Genomic DNA, 23,547 nt, shown 5'->3' on the forward strand with positions numbered 1-23,547 from the left:
AGTGACTGACAATTTCGTGTACTGGATCTGTGTTTCTCAACTGCAGGAACAGTCCTGTGAAACCATACCTGCCAATCCTCCTCCCCTGGGAGGCTCTGGTGGGAGGGGAGAAAACTGAGTAAGTGAAGGTAAGGGTCTGGACTTGCCCTTTTGAATCTGTTGATGTGCTGAGCTGAACTGTCTTATTATCAATGTACAATTTGCCAGTTATATACAGCCTAAGAAATCATGCTGGGAACAGGAGGGCCATGAGTCTGGACATCAGCATCCTGCTGGCAGATTTGACCTCTGTGGAGATCTCTTCCCAGAGCGAACCATTTGAAGACAGAGTCTTCTATGATGAAACCACCCTCTGGAGTTTGAAAAGAGACGAGGCTGCTTTAAGAGAGAAACAGGAAGTTGTAACTAGAAGCCCGTCTGAATGCTAAGCCATCTGAATGCTTGTGAAGTAGCAACAAAGTAGCAGCGTTTATTCTGAAATTCTGTGGGCGCCAGTCTGTCCTAGGCAACCCTCATCGAAGTGCTCATCCCTTGCCCAGGGATTTCTCTGAGCATCACGGTGGAGGGGAGAATGGCGGGGCAGCTTCGGCTTACGTCAGGGAAGGATGAAGATCATTTTCAACACCAGGGAGCAGTGGAGCTACTCGCGTTTAATTTTTTGCTCATCCTTACCATTTTAACAATCTGGTTATTTAAAAATCATCGATTCCGCTTCTTGCATGAGACTGGAGGGGCGATGGTGTATGGTGAGTGTGTAAATGGTGGGGTCGATGTGAAACTTGTTGCCTGGGCGTAATTAGAGACTTGTGCTCAGATGGCAAAGTGCGGAAAGTGAAGGGAACGTGCTGATTGAAGTGTCATTAGCTCAGTGAGAGGCGCCCGCCGCAGTGTTGTGAATGCCACCTCTTTCCAGAGGAGTGGCAGAAATCCGCCTGGCCACAGAGCAGCTGTCACGGTGTCACAGTCCTGCTCAGAGGCAGCACAGTAGGTGAGTCTGTTGACAGCTGCAGTCCTTTGTCATGCGGAGAGAGTCATGGAGCGCTGCTAGTCCCAGTGGTAAGACGTGGTGGCAACGCAGTCTGCTCGGCCACTTCCACAGGCAGCCAAAGGAGCAGGGCAAAGTTAACTGAATAGCTTCAGACTACATGGAGGAAATATCCTTCCAACTATTTTCAAGAAGAAATACTCAGAGAAACAGACCCCGCCCTTGTAGTGGGAACAATTGTGTCCAAATCCTTTTTCATCCTATGAACACTGTTTTAGCCTCTGATAATAAAAGTGTTAAACCAAAAATTTCCTAGGCAACATTTTCCATTGCTTAGCCTGGTTTGATATGATCATGTTTAATAAGTATGTTCTCACATATCACACACACACACACACACACACACACACACACACACACACACACACACACCTGCTCCCTCTAATTTTAGACAAGTTTTACTCTATAGACAAGGTTGGCCTGAGACTCATTAGACTGGTCTCAAACTCACAGTGATTCTCCTGCCTCAGCCTCCTGAATGCTGGAATAATAGGTGTCGGTAGGTAAGCACACCTGATTCTTTAGACTTCGAGGAGGGGGGAGGAAGGTGAAGGTGTTAATTTAAGGTTTAATCTTCCAAAGTGATGTTCTTTCTGTGCAAGTTGCCATGGCACCATCCTTTTTGGGAAGTTTAATAAAATGGGATTATTGGTTTACACAGACTAGCCTGGGTTATCAAATTTATTAAGATGAGCTACAAGGAACCAGCACTGAGCTGGTACTGAGACAAATTGCCTCGCTACCAACTGGCTTCACTACTCTTACCCCACCTAGTAAAAAACTAACAGCTTTGAACATAGTGGAAACAGTCAAGGGGCTGCCAAAACGCAGAGCAAAGAACATTCTTTTTGACTTCCCTTCTTTTTGGAAGTCCCCGAGGCCCTTTTATATGTCTGAGGTCCAGGGAAACGAGATGAGGGCACATTTTATGTGCTAAGCATGTGATGACTGTTGTCAACAAAGTATGGCTCTGAGGTGAAAGCTTGAGATAGGCTATCCTTGACCCCTGTGAGACCCTTGAGCTTTAGGACCCATGTCTAAGGCCACACAGTGCAGTTTGTTTTGGGGCAGTCAATTCCAAGCACAGCTAAGTTCCTTGGAACTGAAAGTCACTTAGCACACAGCAAAACTTTTCAGGGTAGAAGAGACAGGACCAAAAGAGAAGGGCACAGCACTTTCAGAGGCTGAGCCCTAGACATGAGTCATCCTCCCTTTCTCCATAATCAATTTACCAGGATCTTTCACTGTCTTGGGTAATAAATAATCAAAAAGATACAGGATGTAATCTGAGAAGCCAGAAACACTGTCCCCCTAAGCATCAGATCAAAGGGCTGTGCATACTTTAGTGATATGACACAGAGTTAAGATTAAGTCTTTATGAGAAGGGAAGATTTCTCCACAGCCTTAAACATGCTTGAATTATGATTTTTACCAATTTCCTTCTTCGTGGTAGGGGTATTGTTTTATAAAAGTAGTCCTTCTTAGTGGTAGGGATATTGTTTTATAAAAGTAGTTAAACTTGGCTTAAATAATTCTTGATTAGATTTGGTTAATAGTTAGGCATGGTGGTCATCCCCATGCTGAACAGCTAGACATGGTGATCCTCCCTAAGCTGAACAGTCAAGCATGGTGGTCCTCCCCAAGCTGAACAGTCAAGCATGGTGAACCTCCCCAAGCTGAACGGTCAAACATGGTGGTCCTCCCCATGTGTTTTCATGCATTTCAAGCTGTTAAGGAGGTTCTTGTTCATTTTTAAGGGTGAACTCAGAAAGTTATTCATCAGGATGGCCTCCACAGACGACTTCTAGGATAAGCATTTTTTTCAGAACGCTAAACTGAAGTGCTTCCTGTAAGCTTTCTGTCAGGGATGTAATGAAATAGTCAAACTAAAACCCAGGGAAAAGAGGAACTCTAAGAAACAACTTTCAATAGTAAGAGGGAGAGAATCCCAACTGTTTAGTCTTTGTAAATGAATAGGAAGTTCAGACAGTCAAAAGGAATCTTAGAGAACAGCATCCTCATTTTGCAGAGGAGGTAGGGCTTAAATGGAAGTCATGGTGGTGGTTGGTGCTGAGCTGGGGTTCAGCACATCTTTTAATTAAGGAGACAGTAGTAAGTAAACTCCTTCAGTGGTACTCTAGGGACTGTGTGTATGTGTATGTGAGCAGGGGGTGGGTGGATGGTGGAGATATATATATATATTCCTGTTGTAAACCTTTAAGGATTGGCCATATAGTTTCTTTTCCAGGGGGTCTGACAAACTAAAATTCCAGGGTAAACCCTTTCTCCATCTGAGGAAGTAAGCCATTGTTTCTACAGTAGTCTGGCTAAAGGCATAATGAAGACCAATGGAAAAGAAGACAAACTTAGACATTTTCTTGTTTCCCGAAGACACCTTAGAGTAGACTGAGGCAGCTGTCTCCATCCTGCTGGTAATCAAAATACTGACCATTAATGTGTGTTCAGGCTTTTAGTCTAGCCTCAGTGATTATTACTGTTCCTTATTCTTTCCAATCTTGGCACCTTGGATAGCTGCCTTTCGCTTCAGGCTCGTCAATGAATTGGGCGACCTGCCCCAACCAGAGGGCTGTGGCTTTTGCCTCTATCAACTGCTTGCACAAACCATTTGCCCCTATACTGAGAACAGTATTTTCTTCAGGCACCACAGTATCTGTATTCCCTCAGCCCAGTCCCCAACATGCCTCTCCGAGGGCATTCTGGCAACCTGTGCCAAATGTCCCTTAGAAGATGTAATAGATGTTGATACATCTAATCAGTGTACTTGGGAATCCAATTAAAAATTTTCTAGGGATCAGAGGCTTAGAAAATGAGCAGTTACAGGATAAACGAGGAGCAAGGTGACCAAGTAGAATGTTCAACTGCTCTTTTATAATTATCAGTAGAAACAATTTTCACGCCGTTAACCTTAAAATATCATATGCAGGGTTATAGGGGCGAAGACGTTTCCTCTGTGTTGATTGGAAATCAAACGGAAGATCCAAATGCAAGTAATTGCTTATACAAAAAAAAAAAAAATAAAAAGGTCTTCTCTCATTATTATGGGTCATGGGTGCTTTTTGTAAATTAGCCGTGTCATTGTAGGAATATTTTTGCTTTGCCAGGCATAGTAAAGGGTAATTGTCTCTCATGACTTCCCATGCCTCTGGTTCTTTCACAATGAGAGACGAAGCAATGATGTAATCATTTAAACTGAACTAAAAGCCAGAAGGAGCATTAATGGTCAAAATATTGATTGACAGCAGCTGGGACACTTAGTGCTGCTTATTCGGAGCCCAGATTCACCCTCTCAGGGCTCATTACAGAGCGCTTGCTCCTGGGTTTCTGAAAGCATTGAGGAGTCCATTTTATCTCCCTGGGGGTTGTCACTTCCTGTAGGACATTTGTAATGGCGTCCCTTTGAGGGCCAGGATTTAAGATTAAGGAGAGAACAACCTAGACTTCTTAAAGTTCTACCTTTGCTCTTTACCATCATCTAATATAGAGACTGCCCTGATGTCACACAGAAATTTGTTCATCCTTTGGCAGGGACCAAAGAAATACCAAGTCTCCATAGGTAGACTTTTGAGGTTACCCAAAGTTCAGTCACATTCAAAGGTTTTCTGGCCTTTGAGTAAGAATAATTCAATTATTCTTAGAGCAATTTAATTTAATCAACAGCTAAGGGTTTTTTTTCTCCCCAGGTTTAAAGAAACTATAGTTACAAAAACATCTTTCCCCAAGTCTTGTAGAGGTATTGACTTCATTCTAGCCCTTCTCAGAGGTTCCCAGCTGAAAATGGATTGCTGGACATGATGTGTCTCCACTTTATTGATCCAGTTTTGCTCTGTCCTAGCTCAGCCTGCACCCCCCCCAGTTCAGCCTGCACCCCCAGCTGACAGCTTGACATATAGGGGATGCTCATCCCCTCTTTGCACCCTGTACCTGCCCCAGCTGTCCTTCTCAGGCACGTTGCCTGTTGAAACCTGGCAAACTCTTTAGAGAAAGCCCCAATTAAGGCTGATAATTCTTTTTTCCTCAGTACCAGGATGTATTGCTGTACTCCTCTATGGCTGGTCTGAGTTTTCTCATCTGTGAAATGGGCAGGAAATGAGCTCCTTTCTAGCTTCAACTCATCTCTAAAATTCAAGCCAACACTGACATCAGTCAGACATCTTAGAGCTTCTTCCCTTAAACCCAGTAGCTTCCTACTAGGAATCAAATAGGCAATAATGAAACTGAGTCGTTTCTCCTTGACACGATTTTGCTTAACATTGACTCACCACTCCTAGTTCTTCTGAGCCAGTGTTGATTTTAATTGGGTGCTCAGTAAATCTTGCTGATTTCCTACTGGAAGAGTGAGGCGCTGAAGTGACTTCATCCTTGTAGTTGGGATGGCGCTTTGCATCTCCTGGTCCTGATCATGATCCTGGTTTGGATCCTTTCTCACCAAACCAGAGTGGCTCTGCCTTAACCTGAAGGATCTCAAGGAAGGGTAGTTAGGATCTAGACTCCGATAAACTCCATTTATTCTTGATTGTGATATAAAATGCTTGATTTAGGTGCTGTGGAGATCTGCCTAGGTTTCTTCACACTGTATAGTGTTACTAAATTAAATAAGTGGAGGAATTGAACCCTGTAATTCTAGCTCTTGGGAGGCAGAGGCAGGAAGATCGACACAAGTTTCATTTCGCATCACCCTGATTTGCATATTAAGTTATTGGCCAGCGAAGGCTCTGTTACAAAACAAAAACAAAAACAAAAACAAAAAAAACAAAGAGGGGGAAGATTTTTTTTTTGATAAAGTCACCTCAGTATTCTAAATAAATCTGTGCATTGTGCTTGGGCTCTGAACCTTTAGATTTGTATGGCTTTGGCCTGGCTGCCCCGGTGCCTCTTCTCTCTGAAGGTTCTAAAGGGTTACTGATGGCACACACCAAGAGAAGGAGTTTATGTCTCAAGCTATTTATGAGCTATTATCTAGAATCTAATGGAATTAAGTTCATATGGGTAGTGACAGGGAATATTAATATTTGTTATCCCCAAAAGTAGATATATAATAAGAACTAGCTAACACATTATAACATGCATAATGTAAAACTAGGCTTTACACCAGTTTAATCCTTTCCTTACCACAGTAATTTTTCAGATGGGGAAAATGGGACAACAGAGAATCAAGTAACTTTCCTAATGTCACACAAATACTAGAGGCCAGGTCTGGGATTCAAAGCTTGCTAGTTTGCTTCTGTGTGGTTGGCAATGTAATTGTGTGTGTGTGTGTGTGTGTGTGTGTGTGCGCGCGCGCGCGCGCGCGTGTGCACGTGAATAGAGAAGAGATTATTGCTTTCATGCTACAGATAAGGAATCTAATACTCAGAGGCACAAAGTAACCAGTAACTGCTGGGGTGAGCGCAGTTTTTCAGACTCAGGTCACCTGTGCTTTCCACCAGCTTTGAGCACTCTCTCTAGAGTACCTGCTATTGTTTAGCCAGGCAATGGTACCTGTGTTGAATATTTTTATGCCAAGTTGAGGCAAGCTAAGGTCTTCTGAGAGGATAGAACCTCAACTTAAAATCAGGCTGTAGGCAAGCTTGCAGGGCATTATCTTAATTACTGTCTGATGGGGAGGGCTCAGCCCATTGTGGTGGTGCCATCCCTGGGCTGGTTGGTCCTCTGTCCTATAAGAAAGCAGGCTGAGCAAGCCATGGTTAGAAAGTCAGTAAGCAGGCCCACTACATACTAGCTGCCTCAGCTTCTGCCTCCAAGTTCCTGCCCTGTTCAAGTTCCTGTCCTGGCTTCCTTGTTGAAGAACAATATGGATGTGTAAGCCAAATAAACCCCAAGTCCCCAAGTTACTTTGGTCATGGTCTTTCATCACATCAATAAAAACTGTAATTAAGACAGTACCTCTGGAAGTTTACCAAATAAATAAAAAGAGAGAGTTAGGAAATGTATATGCTGCACAGAATTGGTGGGAACAGTTTTCAAAGTCTGTGGTCTTGAATTTGGGTCACCCTTGTGCTCTTATCAGAGTGTCCCCAGTCAGTAGGGAGTTGTTGGCAGGGGCAGTTTGGTTCCTTTCTTAGAAATGGCAGTGTCTGGACAAAAAGCCCGGTGTAATCCAGTGGAAGCAATACTGTGACTTCCCGTTCATGCTATGTGATTGGACCTGAAGTATCCTGAGGCTGCCCAGAAACATCCACCCACACCCTGGGAAGCAACCTCGCCTGTTGCCACAATTGGGTTTTAAATATCTGTGGATGTCAGGATGTGTATGGCAGATGCTTTACGGAGGTTGAGAAAGGAGATTGGATTTATGTGAATCATAAAAAAGGTGTCGGCGAAGCTTTCTTCATATGTGAATTTGACTGAATTTAATTGTTGGAATAGTCTGAAAGATGATAGCTTTTATCTCTGGGGTCTCAGAACCCTGAAAGCATTCTGGTGAGTCTGAAACTGTTGATCTTGATAGAGTTCGAAGGCTGGAGTCTTAATCCTATTGGCTATTGGAGGGAACTACTGTCTCTACTGTCTTCTGTGTAGTGCTCCTAATGGTCTGGATAGCATCATCAGCTTAAGATCAGTGATCAGAAGTAAGCAGCTGGGATCAAAAGCACTGCCATAGCCCTGCTGTCCACAGCCTTCTAGGCGTCATGCTGTGTGTCCACAGCCTTCTAGGCATCATGCTGTGTGTCCACAGCCTTCTAGGAGTCATGCTGTGTGTCCACAGCCTTCTAGGTGGCATCCCTGTCTTCACACTGTCTAGTGCTTCACTAGGAAAGGAATTCAACAGTCAGTTGCTGGGTTTGTATCCTACCATCTTCCTCACCCCGTTAGGGTGGAAACCATCTTCCTTCTGGGGAGCTACCTTCACTGTCTACATGAGTCTACTAATGGGGAAATGGTAGGCTGCTTTGTGTAAAGCTATAAACTAAGAACCCATTGATATAGTTCATATATGTAGCTCTTGTCTACAGTTCTGCTGGTGGCCTCTAAGGATGGTAACAGGCACGTTAACTACAAAAATGCCAGTGCCCGAAGTAGTTTCCAGAGGAAAAAAATCATCTTTAATACATGTTAGAAGTCCCAAAACCCAAGCTGGGTGGTGGTGGTGCATTCCTTTAATTCTGTCCCTTGGAAGGCAGAGGCTGGCAGATCTCTGTGAGTTGAGGCAAGCCTGGTACACAGAGTGAGTTATAGAATAGCCAGGACTACAAAAAGAAACTCTCTCACCCCCTACATGCACACACACTAAAACTCCAGAAACCGTGAGTGTTGTGTTGCAGGTGGGTATGTATGTACATGTGCGTGGCATGTTGAATGTTACCAAATGTGTACCAAGGATGGATGTAGACATAAGGTATCTCTTACACTGGGAGAATATGATGGCTGGACCTCCGATATTTTCCACGAGTCTCTCTTCCACACGATGATAAATATTTTGGAGTTGTCCCAAGGTGGACAGCTTCATTGACGGCTTTCTACCTGGGTCTATGTGGGGGCTGCTCTGGCTGTCATGTGTCCCCCTCTAGTCCTGACATTATTATAAAATGTTTTCTCGACCAGGGCAAGTCTACAGCGAAGAGCACGAAGCAATCAATTGTGTCCCTTTTAGCAACACCTACACTCTGCACTCTCTGCTCTCAAATTTAGAAGGTTGGTGGGAGGGCAGGGGAAGAAACAAAAGCCTTAAATAACTGAAAGCATTATATATACACACATACACACTCATATACATATATTTTCCTTTTGTCCCTGAATAGTCTCAGGGCTAAAACTAGAACTTGTTGGGAAACACATTCAGACATTGATATCCAAATCTTTGTCTTCTCTTTAAATCACTGTGCATACTAGGAGGCTGTCAAAAAAAAAAAAACTATCAAATAAGAAGTTAAAAGCATCAGAGATGCAGTTCAACTCCAGCACTTGTAAATGCCCACTGCTGGCTTTCTTTCACTGTCACTCTCTTTTCTGCATTATTGACCTCACCGGTCACCCCCGCTGCCGATTGCCCAATTCTTGCTGAGCTGTCTGTGCTTGCATATTCTTTCTGATGGCTCTGTGTCTCCTCTTCTCTTCAGACTGACCTCTTGCACATCCTTAAACATCTCTGAGAAGCTCCCTCCAGTGCTGTGAGGATAGGGCTAGCGCTGTTTCCTTTGGATTCCCTGGGTCTTGTTTTCACAGCTGGGCATGAAGGTATCAGTGCTTGCCTGGCATGTACGGGACCTGGGTTCTATTCAACAACAAGTGACAGGAACCTTGACCTCTGAACACACACACCCATACACACACACACACACACACACACACACACACACACACAGATGCTTCTCTGTTTTCCTGTCTCTTCTTCTATGAAGCTGCCTGTCAAGGATCCCTTCACATGTCATTGGCTGAGCTTAGGTAACATAAATATTCCAGAGCCAATAGTCAGCAAGAAAAAAAGAAGGTGCCTGGAACTGGCCATGAAATGAGTTTACCTGGAGCACATGGCTATGTGGGGAGAGATAGACAGCAAGCAAACAAACACAACAACAACAACAACAACAACAACAACAACACAGGTTATCTTCTGTGTGTGGTAAGTATACCAGCAGTATCAGCTCCTGGTGAGGTGCTGGCAAGAGGATCATGAGTTTGAGATCCTATCACAAAAGAAATAAATAGAACTTTGTAAGTGAAGGAGAGAGAGAGAGAGAGAGAGAGAGAGAGAGAGAGAGAGAGAGAGAGAGCACAAAGATAGTTTTAGCAGACATCACAGGTAGAGATGCTCACCTACTTGGTTTAGAGAAGGGGACAGTGTCATCGCTCAGCACATAGAGGATCAGCTCTGGCACCTGGCTGTCCTGCAGTCTCACGTATTAGCTGTATGTGTGTGTGGCTTCCAAGTTCTTGTAAACTCCATGTAGCCCTTGAGTGAATGCTGTATAGTTCATAAAACTCACACCCACGGCTGGGATGGCTGTGTCCTTCGTCTTCAAAGAACCACCATCCCTACAAAAGGAAGTCTCACGGGAGCTGGAACTGTGTTTCGCCCTGCTACTGGGCACCGTGTGTGGCCATGAAAACATAGAATAGACTGGGATAGGTCTGTATTTTAAAGGCCACTTGCCATCTGCTGCCATTTATGTTTTTTTTTTTAAATATTAAGGCCCTGTCCATATTTCTCTCAGCAAAACCCTGTTAGAGAAACGTTTCTGTACCATATTGACTATCTGTCAGTAAGATTCAAGAGACTTGGCTGTGAAGTGAGGTTTATAGTGAGACAGTTATAGTACCTTATTCTTAGAGGATATTAGCATGCCAGGATTCCAAAGGAGGAAAGGGCCAGTCGGCTGCTGGCATATTCCAAGGTTTATTGGGGAAAGAACATTTTATACTCATTTCTTTCAGAACATCTTACCCGTCTGTGGCAGGCAAATAGGATCAAGTGGCTAATGAGATAGGAGAGAATCTAAATGTCAGGGCTGGTGTTTCTGAATGCTCCTTGGCAAGGACACCCCTGAAGCTCTTTGCTCTTTCTGGCCTCTCTCCTCTCTTTGTCTCATGGAGCCTAGTCTTAACCTTGAACCCTTCATCTCTCCATGCCTCCTTGGGACTACACATCACTACCTCTTTTCTCTCTCATGCTCTGACATGGTGTAGCTGCCTGCCACACATCTTCTGGATGACAGTTATATTGAAAGCCCTAAAGGACAGGAACATCACAGCATTTGTTGAGGTCCCCCTTCTCTATGACACTTTAAAATAGTGACCGGTAACTACATAGGAGACCCCTTTCTTCCTGACTTCAAGGGAGCTCGCCCACTGGAAATATCTGACTACAATTCTGCCTAAAGTGTTTGTCTTTTCTGGAGGAGAGGAGCTGAATCACAGCACAGAGCCTTTGCCTTAAACGGTTTCATTGGACGTCCGAGGTCTGTACAATGCGGGCTGTCATAGGACTGGCTCCTGATACTGTGTCGCTCACACTATATGAGCTGTACTCAGGTAATCGAGATCTGCGTGCACGGGCGCTGATAGACCATATGTTTGCCAAGGCAGAATCCAACGGCTTTCTTCATGTACGGGGTGCTCTGAGAGTAAATCTCTCCCAGGGGCTCGTGTGGAGCTGAGGGAGGTCAAGATTCCTCTCCCCACCTTAGGGGCCTAGACATTCAGACTTGATAAAGCACTCATGCTCCTTGATTATAGATTGTCTGCGAAGGAAATACCAAAGAAGTGGGCCTCAGAGACAACTTTTGAGTGTGTGCTGGGGCAGACCTAGATTGTGGCTGTGAGCCCGTGTTCTGGAAGGCGGGCTCTTACTGAGGCAAGATAGGGCCTTTGCTTTGTCTGATTTTCTTGTTTTTCAATGGAAATGGTGCTTTTGTGTTCTGCTGCCCTGGTGGCCAGTCTTCTATTTATCTGTGATAGGGTGATGGGGACTTTCCTGATCCCGTGACTTTGTGTGGATAAGAAAACAATCCTTTCTGCTTAGAGTTCTCTTCCTCTCGCAGTCTGCCTGGATTTCTTCTCTGCTCCCATATAGTCTTGCCAGCACAGCCTGTGTGACAGCTCATCACCCCATCCTTATGTCAGCATCCACCCAACGCACTGAGTTTGCCTGTGAAAAACTGTGGGAGGCTGTGTGGGAGCGCCGGGTCTCTGACAAGCAAGGACTGTCCAGCTGCTGTTCCTGCAGCCTGGGTGTGTTAGCCATGAAGCCTCTGCAAAGCGCCAAGATTTGATTCCTTCCAACACTTGGGGTTTGGAGCAAACTAGGGCCAGAACCTTTTGGCTCGTGTGTTAAGTTGGCTCCTATAAAGAGGAAGCACTGGGAGAGATTAACTATAGAAAATAATTTACTACAGGAAGCGTCTTTGAGGGGAAGGGGGAGGGGCATGAGAACTCCAGAATAGCTGTCTGTCTTTGATGTTAGACCAATATTTATGGAGAAAAGAAAGAAAGGTTGTTCAGGGGACCGTTAGCATACATTACCATTCTAAGAAAGGTTTGGAAAAGTTATGGGGGAATCATGTCCATGATTGCCTTCAGAAAGGTCTCCAACTCTTTGCCTTAGTAAACTACTGGGCACAGCCATTGGCTGGATATAGAATGAGGCTGGATGGATGCGCTGATAGATCATGGGGTATAGGAGCTAAGCCCATGCCAACTGCTCTCTTCTCAGAGCTGTATTTTCATGGCTAATATGTCTGTTTTTTTGTTTGTTTGTTTGGTTGGTTTTTTTCTGTCTGCGAATGTATCCTCCATTCACAGTGTTTCTTTAAGTCTGAGACCCAACCTGGAACAGGACCAGGCAGGGCCACTACGTTTTTGAGGCCTCATGTGAGCTTAGCCACACCAATGAGCATGTGTTTGCTGTTAAGGCAAGGGCTTGCTTTCCATACTTGAGAAATGACTATGGGCAGACGCTTCTCGTTCATTTCTGGTTACCTCGTTGGAAGCATTTGTCAAAGCTAAGTAGCTAGCCTATTGGGAGTTGGGAATGACATTAATTTAGGTTCTAGCCACTTAGACCCCTGCAGGGTCTGTCTTGTGCTTCTTTTAATTTTGTGTCTCGCTTGAGTAAAGAGAGCAATCATAGTACTATAGTTCTCGGCACCAGTTGACTCAGTTTTAGGAAGCGAGTGGACAGAGTGATGTCCTTCTATACCTAAGGGTGTGAGGTGTGAGTGAGGCGCCCTCTGCACTCTTCTACGTGGTTTTATTGTACGCACTCAGCACTATGCCTGCAAGGCTCCCTCTGTTTTGTGGCAGATCATATATACTCAATAAAGGTCAATGTGCCCAAATGACCTTTCATTACTGTGCTCACATAGCTGAAGATACATGAAGGATTGATTTTGGTTCTAGAGACGTCAGCCTAGGGCTGCTTGGTCCCATCTCTGTGGCCTGAGGTGATAAAGAGCACCATAGAAGTAGAGGCATCCTGCCGAGAGCTGCTTACATCTCAGCAGAAACAGAGAGAGTCAGGAAGGAGCTGGGCCATGGGATAGTTTCAGGGAACGCCCCCAGTGACCTTGATCTAATCCCGCCTCAATAATTGAACCCAGCAGCTAAGGACAAATGTTCAATCTGTGGACCTGTCTGCTAGACCCTTTAGGTCTAAAGCATAACACTTAAACATCTTTTCTTATTCATGAAGATTGTGTGCAATATTTTTTATTATGGAAGACTAGGTTAAACTGAAGCAAGTATGAGATTTAAAAAAATTCTCAAAGAAGTTTGCTAATTGGATTTTTTTCCTATTCCTCATTCTAATCAGTTCTCTACAAGTGATAACTCTTACACAAAAATCTCATTATTTTGCCTTCTTGCCTACAAGCTTTCACTAGTTCTCATCACCTCTGAACTGAAAGATCCAAGTTTCTTAGCATTTCAGAGGTGCCCTTTGGTCTACTCCTCCCCCCTCCTTCATTCCTATCATCCGTTCTTTTTCTTCTCTTCTCCTTTACCTCATATATTCTCTTTCTACACCACTAGTGACTTCCTAAAAAGTATCAGCTCTCCTAAGTCCCTTTGTATTGATACACTGGTCTAAGGAGGTTATTACTACAGATTGTGACCACAAAAACATTAACATATTTTCAACTTACAGAACAGAAGTTGTCACATATAGCAGCCCAGTGCAGGTGCTCTTGGCTGGTAGATGTCCCTCCTGCTCCTGGTTTCTCAAGGGCCCAGCCTCCACTTGGCCAGTCTGTCTTTGGAGTCTATAATTTCTCCCCATTCAGCCAGTAAAGGAGAAAAAGAAGAGAGAGAATTCATTAGATTATTCTCTGCCCCAACCTGGAAGTGAAACATATCACTTTTGCTTACATGCTCTTGAAGTGATCTGGCCAGAGACAAGGCAGCCAAGAGAGAGTCTTTGACTGAGTAACCACCTCCCACTAAGAGTTGTAGTGTACAGAAAGCTTAGATCCAGATTCACTTTCCACTGATTGTGATTCCCATTGCTACCCAGATGTGCAGCCTGGATCCTGCTCATTGTCTGGTCAGCTCATCAAGATAAAGACTCGTGTGAGCCTTTGGCTATTCCCCCAGCTTTACATTAAACAGTGCTTGTCTCTATAACAGTGTGCTTCCCAGCTGCACTCCCACATGGCCTGCTGGGTTAGAATTCTCTGCACATGACTCCTTAACGTAAACAAACTCGAGCTCATCCAGTCCTGAAACTGTATTTTGATCTTAGACGTACAGATACATGGAGCAAAATATTTAGTGCAAAATGTCTCACAAAAAAATGAAGTGTTGAGCTGGGTAAAGTGGTGCACACCTGTAATCTCAGCACTTAAGAGATGCAGGCAGGAGGATTAGGAATTCTAGGCCACCCCTGGGCTACATAGTGAGACTGAGGCCAGCCTGGAGTTCTTGTGACTCTGTTTCAAAAACTAAAAAATGAAACAACAACAAAGTCAAAAAGAAAAGAGGAGAAATGTTACTAGATTATAAAACTCCCAAGCAAGAGGTAAAACCTCTGAAAATGGAGGTTCAAAGAGTAAAGTTGGACTATTTTTCCCAAAACACATACATGACCACACATTTTGAATCAAAGGCTGTTTTGGGTCTCAAAAGCTCTTTTCTCTCCTGTTGTTCATAAAGTCACATTAAAAAGATTTATAGTGATCTTACAGCCATGACTGTCCTAATATAATTTAGAAACTTAGACATCAAGGATTGATCATGTATAAGAGACTCTTGACATTACTTGGGAGCTAAAGTTCATCTTTACCTTGGATCTGTGTCCATGGACCAAATTCCCTTCTAGCTGGTCCCCAATATCTACCATTAAAATTGGAGGAGCAATTGCTGTATCATACCCCCAGAAAGAGAGCAAGGCCACCTCTCCCCCTGGGTCTGAAATATAAACAAATTCTGTCAGGATGAAGAGGCTTCCTCAGGGAGCCATCTCCTGAATAGCCGTCGATTCTATGTTGACCTCAGAGCAGTTTCTCTTAAATACTTTGAATGGCTAGGAGAGGTGGGTAAGGGAGAAGAACAAAAACATGAAAATGTGTTCTAAGTATTTAGTCAATAATGTTCATGACTTATTCCAACAACACATCCCAGTGAGTTAGTATCTGTGAGTTATCCAAGAAATGGCCCTGTGTTTTCTCAGGTCACTTCTACAGGTTCCAAATCCCAACATTTGATTCAATCAACTATAGGAGATGTAGAGTGTTTTCTTCAAGTACAACCATGTGTTCTTTATTTTAGGCCTCATAATGGGATTAATTTTGCGATATGCCACAGCGCCAACTGATATCGATAGTGGCACTGTCTACAATTGTGGAAAGTTACTCTTCAGCCCATCAACTCTACTAGTCAACATCACTGACCAAGTTTATGAATACAAGTACCAGAGAGAAATCAACCAGCACAACATCAGCCCCCACCAAGGCAATGCTATACTGGAGAAGGTAAGGGCTCTGTGAGCTGAGGCAGCTTTGTCTTCCATAATTGATGACGTCATTTATGAACTTCTTTACATAGGTATGCACCTGAACACCAAGTGTTTTCACATTGTAATCTTGGGTCATTTAGTTGACTATGTAAACCCAGCTGTCGATATTTTTCATAACATTTGGGCAAAGTATTTAATTTCTACTAAAGATAAAATCTTTCAGCCATTTTTCCTTCCTTAAGATGTATCCCAGTGCACATATGTGTGCCTTTAGTGTTGTACCTGTTACCTGCTGGTTATTTGCTTCAAATCTCCCCAAGCGAAGGAGAAAACAGAGGAGTGACAAGTTTTCCATTTGGGAACTTTGTTCTAGGATGACTTCTGGCTGACAATAAAAGGTACTGCCTTCTGGCTGTTTATAAACATGCTCCCCTACAGTCCACCCAAGAGATCTTCACCATAGTGGCTTGGCTAATGAATTTAGGTTAAAAATTTGCAAAATGATTCCCATTTTAAAAGCTAATTTCAGGCTTGGATGTAGTTTAGTGATAGAACACTTGTCTGGGTGTGTGAAGCTCTGGGCTTGATTCCCAGTAACACACACACACACACACACACACACACACACACACAGAGAGAGAGAGAGAGAGAGAGAGAGAGAGAGAGAGAGAGAGAGAGAGAGAGAGACTCTGAGACTTAGTATTACACACTTGTGAAGAGCTCAGCTAGCAAGAGGCCATCCTCCAGATACTCTAAACACTCAAGATGTCAGGTTCAACCTGTGTGGTGAATATCACCTTTGAGATGGTGAGTTCCTATTAGCAATGAGCACATTTGGTAGAAGCCAGACCCCTGCAAGAATTAGTTAGGAGCCTTGGGTGAGAGATGAACCTTCTCTGATGGGATGATAATGCATTTTTATTGAATTTATCCTATACAGACTTAATTTTCTTATTAAACCATATTGCCAAGAGGTGGTGGCACACACCTTTAGTCCTAGCACTTGGAGGCAGAGGATGAGGAGGTGGATTTCTGATTTCAAGGTCAGCTTGGTCTAGACAACAAGTTCCGGGAAAACCAGGGCTACACAGAAAAACTCTGTGTCTATAAACCAAAACCAAAACCAAACCAAAACAATACTAGCAGCGGCAGTGGCAGCAGCCCCACTACCACCAACAGAACATACATTTCAGACAGAGGAATAGAGAGATGGCTCAGTGATTAAGAGACTCCTGCTCTCCAGAGGACCCAAGTTTGATTCCTAATCGTGAGATGGCTCCCAACTGCCTGTAACTCCAGCTTGAGAAATCCAGACACTCTTCTGGGTCTATGGCACACACACACACACACACACACACACACACACACACACACACACACACACACACGTGCGCATGCAAACACACACAACTCTCTTTAAGAGATGCACACTTTTTTTTTTTTTTGCAATTTTCAGATGTTTAAAGAAGTATGGGAGGGTTTTGGTTTTCTATTTTTCCTTTTTCAATATGACTGATTTACAGTGTTTTTTCTTCATGGTCTTCTGCTAGTATATTTCTAGAATAGTTATGCGAAAGGAATTCTTAGGGCTCAGCAAAGTAAAATTATAAATGTTAAATCAAATCACACTGAAGTAGGAAAATAGGTTTGAACACATAGCAAGGAAGCTAAATAATATACTTAATTATTAAAAATAATTTTATATAATGTGTTAATAATACAGTATATTAATTTTAAAACACATTTCAGTTTTATTTGTCTACTAATTTTGAGCCAAGGTCTCCCTGTGTACCCTAATGTTCCAATATCTCTCTATGTAGCACAGGCTCCCTTTGAATTCTCAGTCCACCTTCGCCTCCCAAGTACTACTAGGCTCACGGGCATATACCAGCACACCTGGGCAGTTTTACATTTAGCATTTCCGGGATATAAATTACTTTTCTCCTTCTGCTCCCACCCAATCTTGTCTGTATTTCTACACAGCAGTACTCCAGACAGGTTGATTCTCCAAGGATGCCAGAACTATTTCTGTTGCCATAGCAATTTTGTTCTCTAATGTGACTGCCTGTACATACCTGGAATTGTGCTAGTGTGCTCTGATAGAGTAATCTCTTTACCAGTAGCCACAAATCAAGTGTTTGCTGCTGAAAACTCAGGGCAGCAGATGAAAATACCTCTTTCAGTGGTCAGATTACAATCTGTGTTCCTAGGATGTTTTTAAACACTTCTTAGCTCAAACGTCTTCTTCATACACTTCCAAGCCATGAAACCTTGAGTCAAGTTCAGTATTTGGTATTTCAACGGCCTAGGGTTTGTAGGACTCTGTGCCCAGGACAAATATTCCCATCTCTATTGGTGGAGAACAGACATCTCCCAGAGTCCTTACTGTAATAGATAACTTTAAGGGGATTGGAATTTTCTCTTAAATAGTTGGCGTATGACTTACTTTCTGTTTGTTGCTCATGTGACAATACGGTCAGACCCTAGATATGTAGACATGTATAGATGTTGGCTTGGCTTCCATTTGGGTTCTTTACTGCATGCATCTGTTTATTTCAATGAGTTACTTTCTGTTAGATGAAAAGAGACCCCTCCCCCCCATAAAAGGATCCATTCATGGAAGGCTTATAAGGAAGTAACATGGGTCACGTGGTTTGCCATTTCTCCTAGGTTCATTTAAATTACTGTAGTCCCCAGCTTTCCTTATAAATATTTTAGAGGTAGATCTATTCTATTTTCTGTGTTTTGCATGCACATGTGTATGAGTGCCTAGTGTTGCAGAGATCAGAAGAGGGGGTAGTATCCTCTGGAACTGGAGTTGTTGATAGTTGGAAGCTGGTTCTAGGAACTGACCTGGGTCCTCTGTCAGAGCAATGGCTGGTCTTAACTATGGATCGATCTCCTAAGATCGCTGCACTTTGCTTTTAAATCCTACGTAAAAACACAAAATTGTACATATCGTGGGGTGCCAGGTGATGTTTTCATATTCATACACGTGGCGTAGTAAATACACTTAAATAACGCTAAGCACACCCACTACCTCAAACCTTTACTGTGCCTTTAGGGCAGAAGCAACCACAACCCTGTTTCTAGTTGATTAAACTGTGCAGTGGGTATATTAATGTTATCTGTACTATCCCATGGAATGAGCCAAAGTACAACATATATTATTTTTAAAAATTTTATTGTTATTATCTTAAATTGTGTGGATGTGGATGTGAGTGGATGTGCCCTTGGAAGTTAAAGGTCAGAGGGCTAGATGCCCCTACAGCCGGAGTTACGGTTGTGAGCCCCCTGATGTGGGTGCTAGGAATCAAACGCAGGCCTTCTGAAAGACCAGTGGTGCTCCTAACCACTGAGCTACCTCCAGCCCGAGAAATTCTTAATTCTGCCTTACCTGGGGCGATCAGTGTTCATTGTCGGGTTCACTGGATTTGGAATCACCTGGGATCTGAGCCACTAGGTGGGTCCCGACCCCATTGGCAAACTTCTATTTCCAAACTTATTTACACCATGATTCATAACAGCGGCAAATTTACAGTTCTGAAGTGTAGATGAAAGTAATTTTATGGCTGGGGGTTGCCAGGACATAAGGAACTGTATTAAAGCGTTGCATATAACCTCTGCTATATGCATACCCGGAGGGATGGTTTAATCCTTCGGTATGACTCTGAGGGGTTGATTACATTAATTGAGGAGGGAAGATCCATCCTTCTTGCTCTTGGGTCCCAGACCATAGGAAAGGAGAGAAAGGCAGCTGAGCATCCATGCTGTCTGTTTCTTGACTGTGGACGCAATGTGACCAGTTACTCCTGCTGCCATGACCTCCCCACTGTGATGGGCTGTCACACTAAATCACTTCCCCTTTAAGATACTCTCACCAGGGTATTCTATCACAGACACAGGCACCTCTCACTGACCAACCCCCAGTCGCTCCCTTTCCCCTTACTCTTTGGAATTTTTGGTAGGGTCTGTTCTATCCTCACCTCTGTGAGGTCGACTCTTACTCTTAAATGGAGAGACTGAGACATGTCTTTTTTTTTTTTAAATATTCATTTATTTCATGTCTATTCGTACACTGTAGCTGTCTTCAGACACACCAGAAGAGGGCATCAATCCCATTACAGATGGTTGTGAGCCACCATGTGGTTTCTGGGAATTGAACTCAGGACCTCTGGAAGAGCAGTCAGTGCTCTTAACCGCTGAGCCATCTCTCCAGCCAGAGACATGTCTTTAAGTTGTTTTATTTTAAGTGAGATTTTATGATATGGCACCTTGACACCTACTGCTCCCATTGTTCCCAGTCACTCTTACGGCTACTGACACTGCAAGGCCACACTGCCAGCATCTCTGCCGTGCTTATTTCCTCCAACAATGGTGCTACACTGGTACTGCAACATCTGGATGCTTAGTACATGTCAAAGTTAGTAATCTGTGACGTTGTTTTATTGACATATTCAATAACCTTTGGGAGAGGTATGCCACCCAAAGATAGCAAACTTTGCAATGACAATGACAGAGACCATGCGTCTACTGACCAGTGAATCCTGAAAGTCTGCTATGATGCCTCATGCTAAATAAATGCCTGGTCATCCAGTGACACATGAATAAATGATAAATCTAAAGACTTGCTAATATGTACACATCTGGAGAAACATTGCAATGTTTGGAAATTATCATCCTGAATTTGATAGAGGTGTGGTTTCCTGGATACTAAACGTTTTAAAATTTTAAATCAACCCCTCATGTTGGCTGTGCATATGAAGATATACAAATAATTAGTGTCCACGGAGATTATATGATGGGCTAGACTCGGGTGCTGGTAGGAAGAAGCTACACCGGGACTCAGCCCTTGATCCTGAATCCTGACTGCTTATTGCACCAGGCTCTCCATAGTACCCATAAAGAAGGGGCTGGAGCCCAAGGAATTTCAGTTTCTCAGGCAGGAGGTGGGCAGTTCTGGGAAGAGTTCAGGAGAAGTCTCACAGTGGGCTACAGAAGCCATCACAGAGCTTTCTGGATCTCCCTCCCTCTTGGCCTGTGTTGAATGAGTATTCAGCCTTTCTTTCGACACATTAGGACTTGATAGTCAATTTTACTCTTCGGAGAATGGAATTTGAACCCTAGATGGAATTGCCTCGGAGGTGGGGGAGGGGCGCGTCCAGAAGGAATTCCCACGCACCGCCACCACCTCTTAGAAGGTGTTCTAAAAGCACGTCAGTTTCTGGGGTGGTTAGGCCCCGGGCTCTTGGAAACAGTGCACTGCTCCGTGCCTTCAGGAGCTCCTTCCAACAGGAAAGGGTAAAGCTGGAAAATTGGGAGCTACCGGCATTTAGAGCAGCAGGGGTGTGCTGTGTGCTTCTGCCAAAGGTAAACTTCAAGAAGCACCATAGGTGAAGCCTGTTCTATTCATGCTCAACACAGGTTAAAATGTAGGACAGAAAATGGGTATTTGACAAGTGAAACCAGTGCTGCCCCATGATCTGAGAAATGAGCACTCAGGGCAGCCGCTACCGCTGCCCTATCCTGCTCTGTAGCTAACCGTTTGACTCTCAACCCCATATGCTAAAGTTCTTCTGTGGATCCAAGGCATCTTTAATTTTAACCTGTGGGGCCAAAATTATTATATTATTATATTATATTATATTATATTATATCTTTACAAACGTGAATTTGTTACAGAATATTTAGGACTAAATAGTCCCGACCTTCATATAAATAGGAAGTTTAATTTTCTTTTTCCTTTGAAGAGGAGATGACGGGTTGGAGAGATGGCTGGCTCAGTGGTTGAGAGCATTGACTGCTCTTCCAGAGGTCCTGAGTTCAATTCCCAGCAGCCACATGGTGGCTCACAACCATCTGTAATGAGATCTGATGCCCACTTCTGGTGTGTCTAAAGACAGCAACCGTATACTCAGATTCAGAAAATAAATAAATTAATTTTAAAAAAAAAGAAAAGGAGATGGACATTTGAAAAGTAAATATAAACAAACAAACCGCAGGGGTGGGGATGTAGTTTGGTGGTAAAGGGCTCGCCCAGCCTGTGAAAGCCCCAGATGTGATTCTCAGTATCACCCAAAGGAACAGCTGCAGCCCTCATCTGTTGCTCGTGGTTTCTTTCATTTATTCTCGGTCCTCAATGGACTGAGGCCCCACTGTTTTGCTTCTAAAATAGACATGGTTTCCAGGAGGATACTTACTAGCAAGCCAGAGGAAAATAGCACCTGAGTAACACCCAATAAGTAATCCTAAAGTGCAGGTACCAAAGGGTCAGTCGTACCTGGAACCCCAGGCACTCAGAAGTGCTGCTGTCCTGTGGCGTTAGGGCTGTCAGGGAGGCTTACAAGGGAGCTTCCCGTTGAACTCTGGATGCAGTTGTGGGAGAGGATGGTGTGAAGGTGGGAAGACATCCCAGCCAGAGGGAGGGGCATGGTATACAGTAGGAAAAGCAATAAATATTCCAGGAAACAAAACATCTCCTGTCTTTTGGACGTATGGGGATGGAACTGAGGGCAGATCTTGGCTGAGGAAGCCACGAAGTGCCAGGTTGTGAGTGTTCACTCTTGTTTGTCTTCAGCAGAGAAGGCAGTGTTTACAAAAGCGAAGGGTTAGTTTGGCGGGAAATAAAGCAAAAACAGAGAGGGCACTTGGGTTGCAACCCAGGGGCAGGTGGGGAGGAAGGGCAGGTGGGGCTCAGAAGAAGGGAAGAAGCTACTTGGTGTTCGCCTGTGAGTTCATAGGAAGGGGAATGGGAAGAAATGGAGAGGACTGAATAAAGGACAAGGAGCTGGATTACAGGGGAAACTTGCAGTTTTAACACATCTCGTCACGGATAGGTTCATGTATGTTAGCACGGAATGCATTTACACTGCTGAGCTGGAAGGGCGCGTTGCGCTTTCAACGGGGCTGTCAGGCAGATCTAGTCCGTTTCAAAAGTTGTCAGCATAGTTAAATTTATCACTTCTACCCCTCATAAATCAGATGACTAAGGTGAATGGACAAAGGAAGCTCCTCAGTGAAAATTCTGCTAAGTCTTCACTTCCTGTTTGAAAAGTGACAGTATCAGTTGGTTAAGGGAAGTGGTTTGGGGTCCTGTGTACTGCTGAGAAAAAATGTCCTATTGTTTCAAAAAAAAGAGATCTGATCCTCTCCCAGTAGGTCACAGAGCTACTGTGACTAGGATTCTTAAGAATGTTAAAAACAAACAAGACTTATCGACACAGCTAATTGCATGGCTTTAATTTGGCATAAAGTTGTTCCCTGTAAGTGAATCAGTTAATTAAGCCTGTTTTTCTCACTGTCCACATTTTCCTTTTGATCCTTACATGTGTATCTGCAAGCCTTCCAGTCTTTTACCATGTGACTAATATTCTTGCATAGAGGCCAGGGCCAGAGCTCTTCTGGCAACAGGAACAGTTCAACCAGGCAAACTGCTGGACCAGGAGATAAATATGTGCAGTTAACAGTGGGGCACTCTTGGGAAGGATAAAGAAAGGCTGGAGGACAATCTCCTGTAAGCATTTCTAGATGTGCTGGGAGGGCTCGAGCCCCCGGTGATTAATTACCATCAGGGCTTGGAGAAGCTTTGGTGGGCTACTCGCAGTGCAGTAGATTTTCACATTCTGCAGAAACAGGCTGTGGTGATTATGTTTCTCCATCATGACCAGTCTTGGCATAAGAGGACCCCATTGCAACTCAAGCTTGCAGAGAGGGCCCTGAGGCTCCCTGGACACTTGGCTGCTTTCATTTAACCTTTAGTTAAGAGAACACATTATAAAGAAGCAAGCTGATTTACAAAATGTATAACTTGTAAATTGTTATAAATAAAGAAGCCGTCCCACTGGGTTGGTCTGAGGTGAGGGAAACAGATGGTGTCACTTCACAGTGGCACAATGTTCAGGAAAAGATGGTTTCATCCCAAACAAGACAAGGAGTGGGGGGGTCAAATGACCAGACTTTCCTCTTCTTGTAACAGACATCTCTAAAGAACTCAAGGGGGTTGTGTGAGAAGTACTTCAGGACCTAGACTCCACTTGCCACAGGATCCACATTCTGTTGAACTGAACCTGGGGAACAGCCTTCAGTCACAATGAGA

General features: G+C 43.8%; 1 protein-coding gene across 2 annotated transcripts in view; it reads left to right on the forward strand.

Annotated features, from left to right (window-relative positions):
- Positions 1 to 151: 151 nt before the first annotated feature.
- Slc9a9 (solute carrier family 9 member A9) overlaps positions 152 to 23,547 on the forward strand; it is a 563,666-nt gene continuing 540,270 nt past the window's right edge. The window contains exons 1-2 of one of the 2 annotated variants that reach the window (XM_063265800.1): positions 152 to 746; positions 15,266 to 15,468. In XM_063265800.1, the coding sequence (XP_063121870.1) occupies positions 572 to 746; positions 15,266 to 15,468 (378 nt within the window). In that variant the 5' untranslated portion in view covers positions 152 to 571. The remainder of the gene's footprint in view (positions 747 to 15,265; positions 15,469 to 23,547) is intronic. The other variant, NM_001271438.2, reaches the window with a different exon arrangement.

Source organism: Rattus norvegicus, chromosome 8 (assembly GCF_036323735.1).
Source record: "Rattus norvegicus strain BN/NHsdMcwi chromosome 8, GRCr8, whole genome shotgun sequence".
Classification (NCBI taxonomy): domain Eukaryota; kingdom Metazoa; phylum Chordata; class Mammalia; order Rodentia; family Muridae; genus Rattus; species Rattus norvegicus.